Here is a 19,971-nt window from a genome sequence, read left to right as displayed (position 1 = left end):
AAATCTTTAGCATTTTTTAATAATTTTATGAATAACATTGAAATAACTCTCGTATAAATAATAACTCAATTCATATGGTACCTTGTGAATTTATTATATGATCACAAGGTTTGTGAATTTATATGGCTTGTTTTAGCAGAACCATTCGTCTTATGAGCATCATCTGCTGTACATATAGACCAGATAAACATTTGAATTCCCCAGCGAATGAAATATTTATGTAACAGATGATCATCTTCTGGATGTTTTTTAACTATCTTTCATCAAGCATGCCCATGGATTTTAATATGCTTATAATGTCTTAGATTCACTGCTTCCAAGCAATTAGCAAAACAACATCACACAAAATAAGTTACAGGGAATAGATACACCTAAACTTAGAATGGGAAAAAACACCAAAAGGACCATCGTAAGACATCAAAACATAGAGTTTTTTTTAAAGCCCATAGTGATCCTTCTTCTGGAATGTCAGAGGTCCACAAGGTCAGATTATCCCTAAGGAGTTGCATAATTTATATGCTATCTTTGTAGGATAGATTCATCAAATGCCAGCTTACCGAGAGATGAACGGATTTTTACCGAGACAACAACGTCAAGAATGTAAGAACTCCAAACCAAAAGCCCTTCTTCTTTATGGTTAAAGACGTCCGCGGAGGATGGTTGTTGCATCTTTTTTCCCACTAGTAGATCCAGTAGACAAAACTTACCTCCTAACAAATCAGACTACTCATCCCCTCCACCGTCCCCTCCACCAATATCAAAGCAAGTGCGAAAGAATCTAGGCACAAAACAAGAAAGCAAAAATAGAAACATTGAGTTTTAGGAAGAAAAAAAACGAGAGGGAAACCACTTTATTGCGAGATTGATTATGAAAATCTAAGTGATCATAAGTGTCAAACAAATAAAACATAACATCTAACGGACAAATGACAGGATGTCGTTCTAATTTTCTTCACAAATTACACATAATTTGTCATTTCCAATCAAGTAATATAGATCTTACCCTCAGAAAAAAACTTGTGAAAATACGAGAGGTGGAAAACTACTTTATTACTAGACTGATTAGCAGAACTAAATGATCAAAATGTAAAAGAGAAAAGAAATATACAATCTCTAACAATCAATTAATGACAGGATGTAATGTTCAAAATTACTTTCACAAATTACACATTAAGTTCTCATTATCAATCAATTAATATAGAATTTTCCACCTAAATATTTTGAAGTTCGTTTTTAAAAAAAAAAAAAGTTGTGAAAAAAATGTTTTGACAAAAAAGAAAAGACCATACCTTGCAAATCATTTTCGGGTGTGGAGCAGAAGAGACGGTAATGACATGACTTGGTGAGACGAAATCGATAGATCCAATTTATCACTGATCCAATATTGGCAATATAAAGTCATGAGATTTTATCATCACGTTTTTGACAATATAAAGTAAAGTAAAAACAACTATAGCACTATTTTATATAATTATATAACATATAATAAAGTGAACCCACCTTGTGTGTTGATGATGTCTTTTAATTTACTTAACACGACGACCTGGTCAAAGCACATAGCTAGCTTCTGTTCATTGATTCAAGAAATGACCACCGTGATGACAAAGCACATAGCCTTCTCTCTTTCACATGCACGTTGCCACTTTTTGATGTAAGATCATCAGGCTACGACCCATGGAGCTTTTTTTTGTCTGAAACGTCACATCTGGTTGAATCTTTTTTTTCCTCCCTGCTGTAATATTAGAAAAGAACATATAAGAGACTTAATTACATAAAAGTAAAGGGTATCCAATATAAGAGGTTATTCTAATTAATCTCATCTTCGAAACAGAGAACCAAATAAATCACAAGTCAGAGACTACATACGTACTTTTTTGGCATGATTGCAAAACCATAATAAATAGTAACTAAACAATCTCTAAATCAGACAGATCATAGTGACAGACCAATCCCACTTTGTAAAGAAAAGTAGCAGTTACCTGAAGGAAGGAGAGATCGACGCCAATGTTGTTTGGGTTGGCAAAGTAGAGAGAAGCATTGCTTTGTGTTAAAAGATTCGAAGAAAAAAACCTTAACTAGAAAAAAAGGTAGAGAGAAGCATTGCTTTGTGTTATCACCGAAGTGGCTTTGAGATATAATGGAAATTGGAAACGAAAGAGAGAGATACTATTTATAGAGGAAGTAAACGAAGGAGCGGATGATTCAGAAGAACGTTAGCCTACTACGCATAGGAAGACGAGATCTTTATTACAACAACGGTCATCATTTTAAAAGCAACGGTAACATTTTAATTTTTTGTTACCGTTTGTTTAATATGGGTATTTTATATTTATATATAAATCTGTCAAATGTTCTCATACAAATCTGTCAAATATTTGTAAATTCTGTTTTATATATTATGTAACTTTCATGTTTCATGTAAGTATGATAATTTAAATCAGCAAATCACTATGTTATTCTAATCATACCAATGCCGACCTGAATACGTATGATAGTCCCATATGGTACCTAGTTAATTTATATGATCAAAATAAGTATTCTTAATATCTCCACCGACCCGTTTCTTAACCCAGACATTTTCATAGATTTTGATTTGCGGGTATTTAATATAAACCTGTCAAATATTCTCATACAAATCTGTTAAATATTTGTAAATTATGTTTTATATATATTATATGTAACTTTCATATTTTAGAAGAACATTAACGCCTCCTCTACGCATAGGAGGAAGAGACCTTTAAAAGCAACGGTAACATTTTAATTTTTTTGTTACCGTTTGTTTAATCTTTTGTTTCTTTTGTTTTAATATATTTATTCTTATCATATTATTTATATAGATTTTTCCCACTCAAAAATCAAAATATTATCTGTTTTTGATTTAAGTTATATACTATAGATTTTGTTTCACATGTATTTTTTCTTTTGCAAGTCTTATATATATATATATATATATATATATATATATATATATATTTATCAAATATTTGTAAATTTATGTTTTATTTTATTTTTAAAAATATTTATTCTTATCATACTATTTATAGAGATTTTTCTCACTCAAAAATTAAAATATATATATTTATAAATTAAATTATATACTAGATTTTGATCCACATATATTTATTTTTCTTTGGAAGTCTCATATAAATCTTTCAAATATTTATAAATTCATGTTTTTTTATATAAAAAAATCATGTTTTATAAATCTGTCAAATATTTATAAATTCAAATATTTATAAATTCATGTTATATATATATATATATATATATTATGTAACTTTCATGTTTCATGTAAGTATAATAAGTTAAATCAGCAAGTCATTATGTTATTCTATTCATCCTAATGTCGATGTGAATACTTATCATAGTCTCATATGGCTTGTTTAGCAAAAGAAGTAAAAATAATCGAGCAGTCACAATACGTTTGAGATTCTTTTTTAACCCGGACATTTTCATGGGACAAAGCCCATTACGTTTGAGATTCTTTTTGATGTATTGACGTTAATGTATGTATCCAGTAATGAAAATATGGGACAAAGCCCATATTGATGTATTAACGCCAAAAGAAAAAACCGAGTCTCGTACACACGTCAGCAGTGGGGCCCTATGCCGAGAATTTTCATTACAAACTTCTTTGACCGTTTCCACGCGCCACCGCGAGCGACCACGTATCGACGTCCATTGACTGTTTGCTTCACATTACAAGATTATTACTTTCGGTTACGAATAAGAAAACCCTCAAAAACCCAAAATTCAGATTAAAGAAATAGAAAAGATGAAGGCGGAGACGGTGACGCTGATCCTGGTGAATCTTGCCGGAATAATGGAGAGAGCCGACGAGTCTCTACTCCCAGGCGTATACAAAGAGGTCGGTGCAGCTCTCCACACGGATCCAACCGGGCTCGGTTCGTTGACACTGTTGCGATCCATGGTTCAAGCCGTTTGCTATCCGTTAGCCGCTTACATGTCCATCCGACACAACCGAGCTCACGTCATCGCTCTCGGTGCTTTCCTCTGGTCCGCTGCCACTTTCCTTGTCGCTTTCTCTTCCACTTTCTTCCAGGTTCTGTCTCTTCTTGTCTCATCCATTGTGTTTAGTTAGTGTCATGTTTCTTCCAGGTTCTGTCTTTTTTTGTCTGATCCATTGTGTTTGGTTAGTGTCATGTTTTAACTGTTGTGTGTCATGTCTGATTATGCAGGTGGCAGTATCGAGAGCTTTGAATGGGATTGGTCTTGCATTAGTGGCTCCGGCGATTCAGTCACTTGTTGCTGACTCGACGGACGACGCTAACCGTGGAAGTGCTTTTGGGTGGTTGCAACTAACAGCAAACCTCGGTTCGATCTTAGGCGGGCTCTGCTCTGTTTTGATAGCTCCGTTGACATTCATGGGTGTACCTGGTTGGAGAGTTGCTTTCCATATCGTAGGTGTGGTTAGTGTTATCGTCGGTGTGTTAGTCAGACTCTTCGCGAATGACCCTCACTTTGTTAAAGATGGTGTGAACGTGCAACGAGCTTCGAGGAGGACTTTTTGGGATGAGGTTAAGGATTTGGTGAAGGAAGGTGGTGCTGTTGTGAAGATTCGTTCGTTTCAGATCATTGTAGCTCAGGGAGTGACAGGTTCGTTCCCTTGGTCGGCTCTATCTTTTGCGCCTATGTGGTTGGAGCTTATGGGGTTCTCGCACGGGAAGACTGCGTTCTTGATGGGTCTGTTCGTGGCTGCGTCTTCTCTCGGTGGGTTGTTTGGTGGCAAGATGGGGGATTATCTGTCGACGCGTCTTCCTAACTCTGGAAGAATCATTCTCGCGCAGATCAGTTCAGCTTCGGCTATCCCGCTCGCCGCAATACTCTTGCTAGTTTTGCCTGATGATCCATCTACTGGTGTGATCCATGGTGTGGTGTTGGTCCTATTGGGTCTGTTTGTTTCTTGGAACGCTCCAGCTACAAACAAGTAAAGATTCTGATTCTCACTACGACTCTTGATTACTTGTAACTTTGTGATTAACACTCTCTTTCTTTATTTGCAGCCCGATCTTTGCAGAGATTGTTCCAGAGAAGTCAAGAACAAGCGTCTACGCCTTAGACAAATCGTTCGAGTCGATATTATCATCGTTCGCTCCTCCTGTAGTTGGGATCCTGGCGCAGCATGTGTACGGATACAAACCAATCCCTCAAGGCTCATCGAGATCAGCAGAGATAGCCACGGATAGAGAGAACGCGGCGTCGCTCGCGAAAGCTCTTTACACGTCTATAGGCATCCCAATGGCTGCTTGCTGCTTCATCTACTCCTTTCTCTACCGCACGTATCCTCTAGACAGAGAACGTGCTCGGATGGAGGCTTTTATAGATTCAGAGATGCGTGAACTGCTTCCGGAAGATTCTAATTTAGAAAGCTAGCAGATAAGATAAGAACATTTACAATGTTATGTTCTTTTACAATGTTAATAACCAAATTTATATACCAAATTTTTCAACAACATAAAGATTGTGTGAGGTTTATCTACTCGGTTTTGTGGCGGAGAGCATAATAAATAGACCGTTTCTAACACGAGTGAAGCCAACGAGTCCACCGGCTTTGCAGAGATCTTCAAGCTCGCGTTCACTCAGAAAGATGTGAGAGCCTGAGTATCTCATTAGTTCCTATTTCAATTCCATAATCAGCCACAGAACAACAAACGATGCTTTTAAGAATATTATAAGTAAACACACCTGGCGAAGATTCTTCAAGAAGGGGATAAAACTGAAAGGGCCATCATAGATGAACGTGGTGGCAACAAAGACTCCTCCAGGTCTAAGAACACGGCTTATCTCAGCAACCTGAAAGAACCAGTGTGAACACATAAACATTGTTTCTTTTGCTAGATGTTTGAATTAAGATAAAAAGGGAGTGCTAGATGTTTGAATTAAGATACAGCTGAGGATGGGGAAGGCCAGCAATGCAAAGCGGCACCAGCATGGACAGCGTCGACTGAACCTGAGAGAAAAGGGAGTCTAGCTATGTCTGCTCGGACCAGAACAACTTTCCTAAACAAAAAAGCAACAGCAGAGTCAAGAAAACCATTACATCTGGTGTCCCAAGACAGTAATATTTTAAGTAACAAACTCTTTGTTAGTAAGGTTTTCTTCTTGGTTTAAGAACTCATAGCACTGTCTTAGCATATTCTCCGAGTAATCAAGGGCGAACACCCGGGAAAACAGCTCGCTTTTAGCGAATAGTCTCGAGAACATCCCACTTCCGCAACTGGCGTCAATGATGTTTGCCTCCCAATACTGGCTTCAGGTAGTCTTTAGCCATTTCAAACTGTCAGAATACAATGTTAACAGTGTTAAGCGAAAAGGACCCTTTTGAAAAAGGAGAGAGCTTTGTCGTTTCACCTCTTTCTCTGGTCCTGGAAAGCCACCCCATATGAAATTCTGACGCCAACCTCTCTCGTAAAGGAATGAAACTAACGGAGTCCTATTAAAATCAACAACGCCAAAGTTATAAAACAGTATATAGACTTAGAGCTTGACATTGAATCATTCATATCGTCCACACACCTGAATAACTCAGTTGAAAGAGGCATTGGTTCAGTGTACTGATTGCTTCCACTAGCCACAGCCAAATCAAGATGCGTCTCGTTACCTGAGTAACTCCTTTTACATGTATTGCATTGTAACTGACTAGTACCAGAGGCAGCAGATCCTCTGTAGCCAAAACAATATAGAACCTTCTTTAATAACACTTTAGCAGTGAGTGAGAGCAATTAACTTAAAAACTTTTCAGACTCACACTAATCCATTAGGTTGACTAATCAATGCTAATGAGTTATTATAGCATATAGGGCAAGCTAGAATGTCCTTCTTCTCTTTCTTCTCCACAGCAGAATCCGCCTGCACGATTACATTATATTAATATTAATTTTGTTCCAGTGATGGCTCGAACTGGAGACCTCTGACACATATGAGCTGATGATACTTTGATGATCATTTTCAACTAGAGATCATATGAAACAAAGCATATTCCAATTATGATCCTAATATCATCAAAATCGGTTCTCAAAAACATCGTAGAAGGCGTACGCTCGAGTTCGTCTCGATGGAGAGGGAAGCAGAAGATGCTCGAGCTGATACGGGAACGAAAACAGCGGCTCTTCTTCGAGCGGGGGACTTGAAGGAAGGTAAACGAGAACCAATCGAGAGAATCGCCGGCGAAAATCGACCGGAAACAGCCATCACCGTCGGCATTATCAAACCTCCGTGGCTGCCTAACAAGCACGAAGCTTCTTCGCTAACAGAACCACACAAAAAAAAAAAAAAAAAACCTTATGAATCGAATTTGAAACAAATTTAATTTTGTAAGATAGGGGCCCAATAGTATATCAACGAAGCCCAATAAAATTTAGTTTAGGCCCAGAAAGGTTTTTAATTAATTTGCCTAATTGTAATTGGATCAAGCAAACTTTTGAATCCGGCTTGTAAAGTTTAAACGAAGGATCTCTCCGGCTATTTAAATATGAGAGTTTTTTTATATTGGTTACGAATAATCAGGTCATGAATTGCGGATAATAATTTCAAATTAAAGGATAAAATTTCGGCTTTTTTATTCTTTCTGAATGACGCTTTTATCCTTAATTTCAAAAATTGTATTTGGTGAGCTAATAAAAACGTGACAGCACGTGATCTCTGCTTTAAGAAAACGTTGGCAAAAGTCTCTATATGATGGCTTTCACATGGTGTTGTGTCAGAGTAAAGAATAACTCTAGTGCTTTCTTATTATTCTTTTTCCCCCGTAACATACCATTCTGCTAATTATATATTTTTTTAAAGTAATTTTTTGTAATTAAATTTTGATGAATTTCATTTGACATTTGTTAAAAATTCACTAAACGTTACATTCGAATTCTGTAAAAGTAAGCATAGAAAACAGATTAAATCCGTCTCACTTTATCCGCTCTGCTGTGGATCAGAAAATTTTTTTTAAAAAAACTAATTCATTTTACGGATTCTTCACCAATCTACATATTATTATTAAAAATTATAATAAAAATTAAGTTTTACAGGTTATGATTTTACAAAAAAAAAATCGTATACAGTATAAATTATATCTTATATAATAAATAAAAAACTATTTGCTAAAATATAAATATTTTTAGTTAGTATATATTATATTATATTAATGAATTATAAATAAATTATATAAATGTTACATTAATCTGCATCATCAATAATAGTTCGAAAACCAGCGGGGTTGGCCTGGTGGTGTTGAGGGATTCGGCCCTAATATGCACCCGGGTTCGAACCGCTGGTCAGGCAATTGGGATATTTAATTTTCCATAGTACCAAATGGTCCGCTTCGCGCCGAGGAATTCGCCCCGGGGGTGGAAGTCCCTCCAGGTTAAACAACAAAAAAAAAAATAATAGTTCGAAATATACAAATCTGCATATAAAAATTGAAATAACAGCCTTAAGAAGAAGCTTCCAGATCAAGCGAGGCCGTGAGTGGATCAAAGAGAAAGGACAAAACAGTCATTTCGGACAGAAGTGAGAAAGAAGTTCAAAGGGGAGTTGAGAAGTAAAGCGTAATCTTCTTCTTCTTCATTTTCTCTCTTTAACAATAAAAAAAAAGCATCAGCCTTTTAGATTCCGCTCAGAAAAAAAAAAAAAAACAAATATGGAGAGAACCACTCCAGTGAGAAAGCCGCACACATCAACCGCAGATCTACTCACTTGGTCGGAAGCTCCACCGTCGGATTCTCCTTCCTCCGCTTCTCGCTCCTCCGCCGTTCGATCTCACCAGGTACAACACAAAAAAGTTCAACACTTTCTTGTTTTTTTTTCTTTTTCAGTTTCCCTCTTTATGGGATTTTGTCTTGTTGTATGTGTAGCCATCTGATGGGGTTAGCAGAGTTGTCTTTGGTGGTCAAGTCACTGATGAAGAAGTTGAGAGCTTGAACAAAAGGTAAAACAAAAGTTTCCTCCTTTTATCATTTTTGGTTTTCTTCTCAATTTAGTTTCTAATTTTGTGTCTAAGAGTGACCCCAAATCATTTGAATCTGTACTGTTTCCTTGGATTCATCTTTGTGGCTGTGACTTGTTTTAATTATTCTTGATGATTTGCATTGTTGATTATCCTCAAATTGTCTGTAGGCCCTGTTCAAAAAATATTAACAGTAAATTTGGCGAATTTGTTTTAACTATTAACTAGATTTTGACTCCAATTTGAAAAGTGAAGGATTATTTAAGATTTGAGAAATTTTATTTCAATAGTTATAATTATTTAATAGTATTGATAACTCTATATATACATTTGTTTGAAGTTATTCTTTTTTGGAAATTATAAGCTATAAATTTAACAATATATTTAAATCTGTAAAGCTTTAGGCCATATATTTAAAATTTAACCAAAAATTTAAAATTGATGTATATATTTTTGAAAGAATTCTTTTTTTTAATTGTTAGACTTGGACTACATTTAACCACTCCACTTGCACATGCTAGTAGAGTGTCATGCAATTTATTGAATAGAGATACATAGCTTTGGAGAGATGATGTCAAACCTGTGAAATTTGTTGTTTGTCTTGGGATCAGGAAGCCTTGCTCAGAACATAAGATGAAGGAGATAACAGGGAGTGGGATCTTCACTCGTAATCAAGAAGATGCATCAGAGCTCTCTAGTGCCCCAAGGGTATATCAGGTATTATTTATTAATCAACTTCCTTTTCTCAGAATCATGAGAGATGTTCTGTAAAATGTTTTAACAACAAACCTCTTTCCACAGCAAGCACTTAGTGGTATAAGCCATATATCATTCGGTGAAGAGGAGGACTTGTCTCCCAAGAAGCCTATCACTCTACCCGAAGTTGCTAAACAGCGAGAGCTAAGCGGGACGATGGAGAGCGACTCAGCTTCTAATCTGAAGAAGCAGCTCTCTGATGCTAAGTACAAAGAGATCAGCGGACAGAACATCTTCGCACCGCCACCTGAGATCAAACCTCGGTCCGGAGCCACTCGTGCTTTGGCTCTAAAAGACAACTTCAACCTCGGAGCTGAATCTCAAACCGTAAGAACGAACTAATACTCTTTTGTTTGTATTATAGTCTTGATTGAGAGTCTTGTACTCTTTGCAGTCTGGTGAAGAAGACTCATCTGTGAAGACGGCGAAGAAGATTTACGACAAGAAGTTTGCAGAGCTTTCAGGGAATGATATATTCAAGGGAGATGCTGCTGCTGCTGGAGCGACGTCGTCTTGTGGTGAGAAGCAGCTGAGTGAAGCGAAGCTGAAGGAGATAGGAGGGAACAACATATTCGCTGATGGGAAGGTAGAGTCCAGAGACTATCTAGGAGGTGTCCGTAAACCACCGGGTGGTGAGACAAGCATTGCTCTCGTTTAGAATCAATCCTCTCTATTTTTACAGTAACGTTTAACTCTCTTTTTAAAAAAAAAAAAAAAACTGCGATTTATTGGTGTGTGTTCTTTGTTGGTATCTATCTCTCAAATACGCTTTTCAGCTCTCAAAAAGTGTGATTTGTATTATGATGCAGTTTCGTTGGTTTATTTGGTTATGGTGATATAATAACTATTATTTTATTATTCAGTTGTGTTTTAAAGGTCTTTTAGGGCTTTTCTAATGTATCTCCTTTAAATACTTAACTAGCTCTGAAACTGTTGGAAGATTATTAGTTTATATTGTCAAAAGAACAGAGGATGTTGCTTGAAAGAAAAGCTACTGCTTTTTTTTATCTTTGAAAATATGAAGTTACAATGATAGTGCAATCCGGCAACATAAACATGATTCATGATGCAAATTTATCTATAAAATAAGAAAACCTCAAAACATGATAAGAGAGAAGAGTAGATGCTTTTGCTACTTTGCAAAAAAGAAGATGCTTTAATAAGAAAGAGTAGTAGTTTCCAAGAAGTTGAAGACACCTCTTGTTAGCTTCCACGCATCACAATCGTGTCTTGAAAACCAAGTCACTTTGACATCTCTATTTGCTTTTGTATTTTTCTGATTTCGTTTTCTAAAAGTTATACTCTCTCTGTTTCTTATTGTAAATAGTTTTAACAAAAAAAATTGTTTCATATTATAAGTAATTTTAAATGATGTTGACTATTTTATAATTGGTTGAATTTTTTTAGTCAAAATTACCTACATTTTGAAACAGAAGAAGTATAAAATATCAGATGGTATTTTAAGATTGTTTTCATTTGCAAAAAACTACGGCCACTTAGTGGTAATTAACTAATTACAATTTAAAGCGATTTAAACGGATTTTCTATATTTTTAGGAGCTCAAGTTAGTTTATTGAAAGGTGATATAGCAAACGTTTTAGATTTGAATAAATTTAAATTTTTTTTCAAAAAAAAAAAGATATAGAAAACATTTTAATATATTTTTTGATAACTAATAAATTATAATTATTTAGCTTTACATCAAGATAATCTGAAACATAAATGTACAAGCTACATTATATTAATATTCACAACATTGTTTTGTTTAGAAATAAATCTCATATATAAGTTATGTTCTGTATTATCATAGTCAATACTGCCTTAATAAAAATTAAATAAGGTTTGGAATAAGTAAGTTTATTGAAAGGTGATATAGCAAACATTTTAAAATATCTTTGATAATTAATAAATTATAATTATTTAGCTTTACATCAAAGATAATCTGAAATATAAATGTACAAGCTACATTACATTGATATTCACAACATAATTTTGTTTAGAAATAAATCTCATATATAAGTTCTGTTCTGTATTAGCATAGTCAATACTGCCTTAATAAAATAAGGTTTGGAACAAGTAAGTTTGACCCATTCAAAAACATTAAAAGATCATTTATAAAAGATTTTAATCTGAATCTGTAACTGTTTGATTTAGTCTTTAGATCAAATCTGTTAGTAAGTAGAGAGAACGATTATAACGCTAAAACAGATAATTAAGGAGATATATACGTTTATTATTTATTTCTTTGAAAAAACTAACAGTAATGTTTTCACTCCTCCTTTTAACTACTTGGTGGTTTTGAACCTTTCACTTTCATTCTTTATACAAAGATGGGTGAGTTTCGAGAAGCTTATGTCTCCTCGTCTCCTCTACGCACACCGTCACACTCACCTAACTTCAGTCTTCTCGGACAAAACTACTTTCATGGGGAATTCTCTTTAAACTCGTCTTCGGATCACTATTCTCTGTCGAGTTCATTCTCTAACGGGTTCTGTTCCTCCGATGATAGTTCTTCTTCTCCTTTCGCTTCGCCTCCGTTCAACGGGATCATCCCTATCCACAACCACGCCACTTATCATCATGACTCACTGCTTCACAAGGATCATGACAAGAGTGTTCATGGTGATGATCATTCGGGTCTATGCGACGATCTCTACCGCATGAAAGTCTCCGAGGAGACAGAGACTCATCATGGTTTTGTCTCGGGAGGCTTTTCATGGCTGAACAACAATCAAGATTTCGACCAAAACAAGAGAAACATGTTTGGGAACCAAACTCATGATTCCATATCCAACTCTAACCAGTTCGGATGGCCTAGTAACGTTGGTAATAACAATCCTTACATCAATGGAGGAGGAGTAAGAGACCAGTACTCAGCTTACTACAGAACAATGGCGACATCAGAAACGTCGCCATTGTTCTGCCAAGTAGCTTCTAAAGGCTATGAACCATTTGGCTTGGATGATCATCAGAGAACTGGTGACCATGGAAACAGTACTAGTCTCCCTAACGTGTGTGACGTTCAGGGATATGTCTACTTGATGGCCAAAGACCAACACGGATGTAGATTCTTGCAAAGGATATTCGACGAAGGGACACCTGTTGACGCTATGGTTATATTCAATGAGGTTATTCCTCATGTCGTTGAGCTTATGATGGATCCTTTTGGGAATTACTTGATGCAGAAGCTTTTAGATGTTTGTAATGAAGAACAAAGGACGCAGATCGTGCTTGTGGCAACGTCTGAGCCTGGTCAACTTATCAGGATATCTCTCAACGCATATGGGTAAACACAAATATATATATTACATTTTTTATTTCTGTTTTATTTATTATTATTATGGATATATAATGATCTTTTGTGTTTGGTAGTACTCGAGTTGTTCAGAGATTAGTGGAAACAATTAAGACAGGGAAACAAGTTTCTATGGTGAAGTCTGCGCTTAGACCTGGCTTTCTTGACTTGATCAAGGACTTAAATGGTAACCATGTGATTCAACGTTGCTTGCAATGCCTTAGCACTGAAGATAACAAGGTCAAATCACTTTCTTTTACTCTTGATCTCGAGATCATGTATATATATTAGCTTAAAACCAACTAGGAGCTGACTCGTATTAACTAAAACTTTTGGACCACCTAATAGAAATATAAGGAGTCACATGTTCTAGTCCCGTTAGGATGGCTCTGGATGCTCTCTAGATAAAAGTTAATTTAATATAGTTTGGACCACGCGGTTTGGGTTTAAAAAGTATATTAGCTTAAATGTCGTTGTTTCATTTGTTTCTCGACAGTTTATCTTTGACGCAGCGACAAAGTTCTGTACTGAGATCGCAACACATAGACATGGGTGTTGTGTGCTCCAAAAATGCATTGCTTATTCAATGAGACAACAACGAGAGAAGCTGATCGGTGAAATCTCTAGAAACAGTCTCCTACTTGCTCAAGACCCCTTTGGGTAAACAAATACATGTTACTACACACCAAAAAAAAAACATACACGTTCTTTTTGCATGATCGATATGTTTTTTTTTGTAGGAACTACGCGGTACAGTTCGTTATAGAACTGAGGATTCCTGGTGCGGTGGCGATGATGTTGAGTCAGTTAAAAGGTCATTACGTACAGCTTTCCATGCAGAAGTTTAGTAGCCACATGGTGGAGAGATGTCTCATGCATTGTCCCGAGAGTCGTCCACAGATCGTACGTGAGCTTGTCTCAGTTCCTCACTTTGATCACCTTCTTCAAGACCCTTACGCTAACTTCGTCATCCAAGCCGCTCTTGCTGCCACTAAGGTACTACAAACTTTTACGTACCAAGTCAGATTAATTTTGGTTTTGTTTGGTTTGGTTTGAAAGAACTTTTAACCGGATTGAGTACATATCAACAGGGTCCACTTCATGCTTCTCTAGTGGAAGTCATAAGACCACATTCGATTTTGCGTAATAATCCTTATTGCAAGAGGATTTTCTCGAGGAATCTGTTGAAGAAGTGAGAGGAGGATATGTTGAGACTGTAATTTCAAGACTCTGTTGTTGTTTCTCTTTCTGGTCCCTAGGCTTCGTTCTTATGAATAATCTCTGGTGAATGTGTCCACCAGACACGAAGAGCTGATCTGTGTTTTGTTTTGTGTTCTGTATTTTTGCTCTGTTGTTTCTTTTTGTTTTGTTGTTGTTTTTGTCTCTGCTAATCTCATGTTGTAACAGAATCGGGTTGCTTAACCCGGTTTAAGCTTTGAATAAATTCAATTTTAATTAACTGGTCTTTATTAACGAAGCCCATTATGGCCTCTTAAGCGTTACACACAAGGAACATTAGGGTTTTTAATAGAACACTGGAAGCCGCCTCTGTATATATATATATACACTAATGCTATTGCATCATGATATCATCGTATTACAACAGGTCTAAAAGCCGATTAGCTCTCGTTTTGGTGGGTTGATAAATTAGGGTATTTTCTCTTTTTGGTTTCTCGTGGGTTGATTTTTTGCATAGAAGAAAGATGCCTCTTCTTTCAGCAGCAAGATTTTTTCTTGTTAGCTTTGTTCTGGAGGCACAAATCAATTCGCCATCATGAGAGGGATTTTCTAATTTGCGGAGTAATTTTCTCTCCAAATATTATCCTTCTCTTTGGTACATCTATCTTAATCTTCTTCCGACGTAGGTATTCACCTCACTTCCAAGAAAATAGTACATTTGAAAATAATAGTTATTCTGTTATTCTGTTAATTCTATTACCGATCGTCTCACAGTGCTATGACATTGCCTTAACGCATGTCCACTAATTGAATCCCTTTTATTTTACCACATGAAGTTAAGTTGACAATACAATCAGATATTGTTTGGTCACACGTTAGTGAGAAAGAGATTTGAAAGGCAAGTTTGTGTAACGTGATACATTTAAGTGCTCCCAGCTCATATAAATTACAACTCCAAATTAGATGTGCTTAGTTTATGTTTTAATCTGCTCAATCTAGCCAAGTTGGATGGCTAGGTCCGGCCTAATCGTAGCTTCATTCTTGTCTGTTATGTTTAATTTATTAAACTAAAAAATCTTTGCATGGCATTGTTTGGAAAGAGTTTAAGTTTTTTGAACTCACCAAAACACTTCCATTGTGGACACCAAAACACTTCCATTGTGGAGAGCCAAATCCCCATGGCTCTATCATATTGTCCACTGATGCATCCTTGAAGAGAATCAGTTTGGTCCGAACTTGTTTATTAATGTAAGAGCCTTAGCTAGCTTGGTCTTTCAGATGTTATCCATGCTTTTGGCTCTTCAAGTCCATCTCTATCTCTATTGAACTAGATCTCAGTTTATTCTTTAAATAAAACTTTTTTTGTAAGTGAAATATTTCATTAGAAATAAAAATAGAGAATTAGGGTAAAACAGGCCCACTCGAAAATAGTTCAATACAGATAGAGATGGGCTTGAAAAACCCATTTTACTAAAATGAGAGGAAAGTTCGATAAAAAGATGTTTGCAATCTCAAAGGAAATTGCGAGAAAGAGATGTTTGCAAACTCAGAAGAAATCGATCGGATGTCTTTCACGATTTCGATGATTTCTTTGGACTGGGTATTGTCGGATATAGCTAGGGATGTTGTATAAGGTACCCCAACCCAACTCAGCCCTATTTAGCTTAAACCCAACCCTAAGTGACCCTAACCCTTTTAAACCCATTAAAACGATGTAAAATAGGGCTGAACCCTTTAAACCCTTTATATTTTTTTTTTCTTATGTAAACACATAGTTTCTGATTGAAATAAAACTCATCAGGCCATCATTGATAATCAATCTAAACTCAATACAAAAACAAGAGAGAGCTCAAGTATTAGTTAACAAGTAGCTAAAAATGTAAAGATGAACCAAATTACAGAATCAAAACAAAATAGCATAACACAGCCCGACAACAAAATAGCTAAAATTTAAAAGAATGTGCAATCTCAACATAGGTGTCAATACTAAAAGCCACTAGAGAAGAAGAAGAAGAATCCTCACGACGTGGTTGCAGCTTGTAACTGTCTAACAATAGCCTGCAAGACCATCCCCGCCACACCTTTCTTCTTCGCCAACACCTGCATTGAATTAAATATTCTCAAAGTTTATAACTAAAAATCTCGGTTAAGACTTAAGCTACAGCTGCAGACAACTAGACATAGGTTTGCAAACAAAAGGGTATTGAAAAAAAAAACTAGCACTAATGCAGCATTAATGTCAATAATATACTCCACGAAGCTGTGACAAATACAGAGTGAAGTAATTAAAGACACTACTTTGTGTATATGCATATGCATGGCTCAAATGCAGCATAAAGCAAAGGGCTTTCTAGTTATATATGTCAATTCCCCACTCTTCATCGTGGAAAGCAATGTAACATTGGTCTATTAACATGAAACAAACAACATCAGTCAAATTATAGCAGAAGAAAACGATTCAAGGCAAGATAAAAGTTTAAGGCCTAAGCCTGTTTACAGAGGAAAGAGTGTAGAGAAATGACAAAAGAAACTAATCATGTTTCTTTGGTAGCTGTTCAATAGAGATCTATGTGATCACAATTCACAAAACAATAGTCATCAAGACTTGGGCTCAACATTCAAACACTAACTCTCAAATTCAATACCAAAAATCATTTTAAAACTAGTCAAAGCTCATAACAAGTAGCTAAAGATGTAAAGATGAACCCAAAACCCATTCTCAAAAACTTGAAACAAATCAAACACACATGATTGTTACCTCAATCAGAGGAGATAAGAGAGCTCGTGATAACCCAAATCGGATGAAAGAGCTCGAGGTTTGCGTCTCAGATGAGAAAAGGAAGAGATGGGTTTGGCCCGTTTGGAGAAGAGAGCTTTGAGATGCTATAGAGAAGCCTGAGAGATCCTGAAACAAATCAAACACACAAACGCCAGTAAGGATCTAAAACAAATCAAACACACATGAATACATGATTGTTACCTCAACAATGCTTGAAACCCAAATCGGAGGAGATAAGAATCAAATCGAAGAGAGAGATCGGAGAGAGAGGCTGATGAAACCCACGGCATAGTTGAGATCGGAGAAAGAGGCTGAGATGATGAAACCCAGAAGGGAGAGCGAGATCGGAGATGAGATGTTGATCGAAAACGAAGAAGAAGCTTTGACGTCGAGAAGTTCTCGACGAGAACGAAGAAGAAGCTGAAATTAAAATGGGTTCAACCCTGATAAAACCCTTTATTTTCGAATCCAGACCCAAATAAACCCAATATGATTTAGAGTTACAACTTTTGGGTTAGGGTTTTTAAAATTTTTGATGGGTTGGTACTACCCTAAATATTAGAACCCAATACAACATTCCTAGATATAGCTTTAATGAGCGTTCGATTGTCAGAGAAGATCCTAAGCATAGGGACTCCAGGGTTTGAGCCATGCTCTCCTTTACTTCAATGATTAGAGGTTTTGAACTCTTCACTAAGAAGGTAAGTAATACGAGACTCTGTCGAAAATGGAGGTTGATGGCAGGCCAGAGTAACTGAGAGATGATTGTAGAATCGTATCCAAAAGCTGTAGAGAAAGACCTTAACTGTCTAGATTTGATTCTAAAAATCACGAGAAATAGAGCAGAGGCTGTGTAGACTCTACTGGCATGTGATAGCTGAAAAGATAGTGAAACAAAATCAAGAGCAACATCATGGCACTGGGCTAGGTGAACCATGTAGACTGAAGCTAGACAATGAATTATGAATTGGCAGGATGCCTTGGTGAAGGAGCTGTCGCCTAAAGAAACTAGAAGGGGGTTTGAGTCACATGTGGGGCACACTGGTTTGAAGATTGTGCAGCTGTTTAATGATACTCCAGATATGTTGCTCGTTATGGAGGCAAACTGGAATGCATCCGGTAACTCAACTCTAATTTTCTCCCATGTCAGATGCGACCTGAGACAATACCTCAAAAAAGCACGGGGATGCCATGGTGTGCCGAAGAGACGTAACCGCGATCTGCGAAAACACATTGGAAAGCAGAACACCACCCCTACTTTAGCCATCAAAAGCCATAGCTTTGATTTGTTGCGTATTGGAGAAATATAAGACTGGAGATGTTTCTTTCTTCAACCAAAATCCTCGCATCACTAAGCCAATCTTGAAGAGGTATAAACACGCCCTTAAGGCTAGGTATGACACATAAAGATCAAACTGGGTGTTCGTTGACGATATGGGTTGGAAATCAAATTCAAAACCATTAACGCTCATGGATCTGAAGGGATGAGAGGGAAGTGTGTTGGTTCGAAGCGGCGGCGAAGAAAGTAGATATGGCGGGACCGATGGATCTGGTGGCTCTGATGAACGGGGAGGAGGAGGAACGAGATTCTCCGACAAGCTCCTCTTGCCGAGAACGAAACATAGACTGCTGAAGCCATCGGACTCGAGGCGAGTAGCTTGAGCAGAGTCACATCCTCAGACGACAAGAAGCTAAACGGAGAAGAGATTTGAGGCTACCTGCAGAGTGAGGTGACATATCTTTTGGAAGAACAGAGAGAAACAACGAGTCGTGGTGGTCAGGAGTGGGACGAGGCGGAGGAGGGACACTGAAGAAAGATGCTCATGTTGAAATCTTCACTCTTACGGGTGCTTCGTAAGTAGTATCTTGGAACGTGGTCTCTCTTTAAATAAGCTTTATTCTTTAAATAAAACTGCATTTGATATACCAAAATTTTTTTTGATTAATATAATTTAACATTCATTCAAAAAATAATAATAAGCCACTTTATTTGTAAGTGTATTGCGGCCCCGAATAGTGTCCCTGTTTTCGAGTAAGGATTCATAAAGAACAGATGGTTCCCTGATACTTTCTGATAATGGCATAAGATATATTCTATGTCGGTTTTAGGGGGTTCAATTTTTGAATGTGATCTGCAGTTTCTCGTCGATAATGAACTACAACCCAAACCAACACAGAGTATATCCAGTCGATCATGAACTACAACCGAGTTGCAGAGGAGAACCAAACTCCACAATACCAGTACTTTAGATGCAGTCCAGTCTCCCTTGTAATGTGCCATGACTGACTTGTGCTAAACATTGGCTTGAGATTATCATTAAGTCTCTTCCACAATTTTATATCATCACAATTGGTTTTCAGTGGTCGTTATGGGAAAGTATAACAAAAATATCAAGGCAAGAATTGTTATATTAATGTTAGGTTTCAAAGGTGACTGCTCGAATATTTGAGTTTTTGGAGGTATCTAATAATTTTGGTTAAAATAATTAATTATGATTCGATCTACAAATAAAATAAAATAAAAGTCTAAAGATAATATGAAATAATAATATTTTATCACAAAATAAAAACTTCTTTACATTTCAAATTCTTATAATTAATATAATATAATATTTTAAAACATACATAAATTTAATATTCACATATTTTAAGATAGTTCTTAAATATATGTATGTATATGCATATAATATAACATATATAATATCCATTTTCAAAAAAAAAATAGTATATTTGTGATTTATTTTGTTTCTTACGGATAGTATATATTAATATTTGTTTTGTTTCATAGAAATATGAGTATGATTTTTTTTGGTCTAAATCGAAGCATATGATAAATTGAATCAAAATTTATGAATATTTTGTTGAGATTTAGTTATATCATCTTGTCGAGATACCGGAGATAGAGACTTAAAATGAATAAATATTCAACTAACTCCTGAAATAAGTGGCCCAGAGTCTCTTAACTATCTACGATCCCAACGCTAAACAAACTCCCCAATCCCTATC

At 36.2% G+C, this 19,971-nt stretch overlaps 4 protein-coding genes and 3 long non-coding RNA genes across 7 annotated transcripts; 3 read left to right on the top strand and 4 right to left on the bottom strand.

Moving 5' to 3' along the window:
- Positions 1-278: 278 nt before the first annotated feature.
- On the bottom strand, positions 279-2,141 carry LOC108820066 (uncharacterized). Its single transcript, XR_001944289.2, has 4 exons — positions 1,980-2,141; positions 1,501-1,732; positions 1,290-1,373; positions 279-778 (listed from the first exon to the last, which is right to left on the bottom strand). It is a non-coding gene; the product is annotated as an uncharacterized LOC108820066 (long non-coding RNA).
- A 1,346-nt stretch (positions 2,142-3,487) lies between these two features.
- On the top strand, positions 3,488-5,517 carry LOC108819265 (uncharacterized). The gene is made up of 3 exons (XM_018592269.2): positions 3,488-4,063; positions 4,200-4,948; positions 5,025-5,517. Exons 1-3 carry the CDS (start codon positions 3,776-3,778, stop codon positions 5,392-5,394), a joined length of 1,407 nt encoding a protein of 468 aa, XP_018447771.2. The 5' UTR covers positions 3,488-3,775; the 3' UTR covers positions 5,395-5,517.
- LOC108828817 (uncharacterized methyltransferase At1g78140, chloroplastic-like) lies at positions 5,382-7,299 on the bottom strand. Its single transcript, XM_056993997.1, is given in 9 exon segments — positions 5,382-5,637; positions 5,707-5,814; positions 5,910-6,021; positions 6,101-6,255; positions 6,257-6,298; positions 6,373-6,454; positions 6,538-6,684; positions 6,770-6,870; positions 7,060-7,299. Coding segments are annotated over 9 exon segments (1,056 nt in total). The 5' UTR covers positions 7,225-7,299; the 3' UTR covers positions 5,382-5,493.
- Positions 7,300-8,479: 1,180 nt separating this feature from the next.
- LOC108821651 (uncharacterized) lies at positions 8,480-10,570 on the top strand. Its single transcript, XM_018594650.2, has 5 exons — positions 8,480-8,776; positions 8,865-8,938; positions 9,568-9,673; positions 9,758-10,039; positions 10,107-10,570. Exons 1-5 carry the CDS (start codon positions 8,651-8,653, stop codon positions 10,368-10,370), a joined length of 852 nt encoding a protein of 283 aa, XP_018450152.1. The 5' UTR covers positions 8,480-8,650; the 3' UTR covers positions 10,371-10,570.
- Positions 8,587-9,675, bottom strand: LOC130499670 (uncharacterized). Its single transcript, XR_008938556.1, has 2 exons — positions 9,537-9,675; positions 8,587-9,129 (listed from the first exon to the last, which is right to left on the bottom strand). It is a non-coding gene; the product is annotated as an uncharacterized LOC130499670 (long non-coding RNA).
- Positions 10,571-11,990: 1,420 nt separating the features above from the next.
- LOC108840648 (putative pumilio homolog 7, chloroplastic) lies at positions 11,991-14,304 on the top strand. Its single transcript, XM_018613475.2, has 5 exons — positions 11,991-12,998; positions 13,085-13,247; positions 13,504-13,667; positions 13,748-14,003; positions 14,099-14,304. The coding sequence occupies exons 1-5, from the start codon at positions 12,043-12,045 to the stop codon at positions 14,201-14,203; spliced, it is 1,644 nt and encodes a 547-aa protein (XP_018468977.2). The 5' UTR covers positions 11,991-12,042; the 3' UTR covers positions 14,204-14,304.
- Positions 14,305-16,000: 1,696 nt separating this feature from the next.
- On the bottom strand, positions 16,001-18,868 carry LOC108840923 (uncharacterized). Its single transcript, XR_001948024.2, has 3 exons — positions 17,167-18,868; positions 16,945-17,091; positions 16,001-16,286 (listed from the first exon to the last, which is right to left on the bottom strand). It is a non-coding gene; the product is annotated as an uncharacterized LOC108840923 (long non-coding RNA).
- Between the last annotated feature and the right edge of the window lie 1,103 nt (positions 18,869-19,971).

The sequence above is a fragment of the Raphanus sativus genome, chromosome 2 (genome assembly GCF_000801105.2).
Source record: "Raphanus sativus cultivar WK10039 chromosome 2, ASM80110v3, whole genome shotgun sequence".
In the NCBI taxonomy this organism is placed as follows: Eukaryota; Viridiplantae; Streptophyta; class Magnoliopsida; order Brassicales; family Brassicaceae; genus Raphanus; species Raphanus sativus.
The sequence above is the reverse complement of the archived record's forward strand: the minus strand, read 5'-3'. Positions and strand labels throughout refer to the sequence as shown.

Coding starts and splice junctions, on each gene's coding strand:
- LOC108821651 (XM_018594650.2), top strand. CDS start 8,651: ATGGAGAGAACCACTCCAGTGAGAAAGCCGCACACATCAACCGCAGAT. Junction 8,777..8,864: donor CCGCCGTTCGATCTCACCAG/GTACAACACAAA, acceptor TTGTATGTGTAG/CCATCTGATGGGGTTAGCAG. Junction 8,939..9,567: donor GTTGAGAGCTTGAACAAAAG/GTAAAACAAAAG, acceptor TCTTGGGATCAG/GAAGCCTTGCTCAGAACATA.
- LOC108819265 (XM_018592269.2), top strand. CDS start 3,776: ATGAAGGCGGAGACGGTGACGCTGATCCTGGTGAATCTTGCCGGAATA. Junction 4,064..4,199: donor TCTCTTCCACTTTCTTCCAG/GTTCTGTCTCTT, acceptor CTGATTATGCAG/GTGGCAGTATCGAGAGCTTT. Junction 4,949..5,024: donor AACGCTCCAGCTACAAACAA/GTAAAGATTCTG, acceptor CTTTATTTGCAG/CCCGATCTTTGCAGAGATTG.
- LOC108840648 (XM_018613475.2), top strand. CDS start 12,043: ATGGGTGAGTTTCGAGAAGCTTATGTCTCCTCGTCTCCTCTACGCACA. Junction 12,999..13,084: donor ATATCTCTCAACGCATATGG/GTAAACACAAAT, acceptor TGTGTTTGGTAG/TACTCGAGTTGTTCAGAGAT. Junction 13,248..13,503: donor TTAGCACTGAAGATAACAAG/GTCAAATCACTT, acceptor GTTTCTCGACAG/TTTATCTTTGACGCAGCGAC.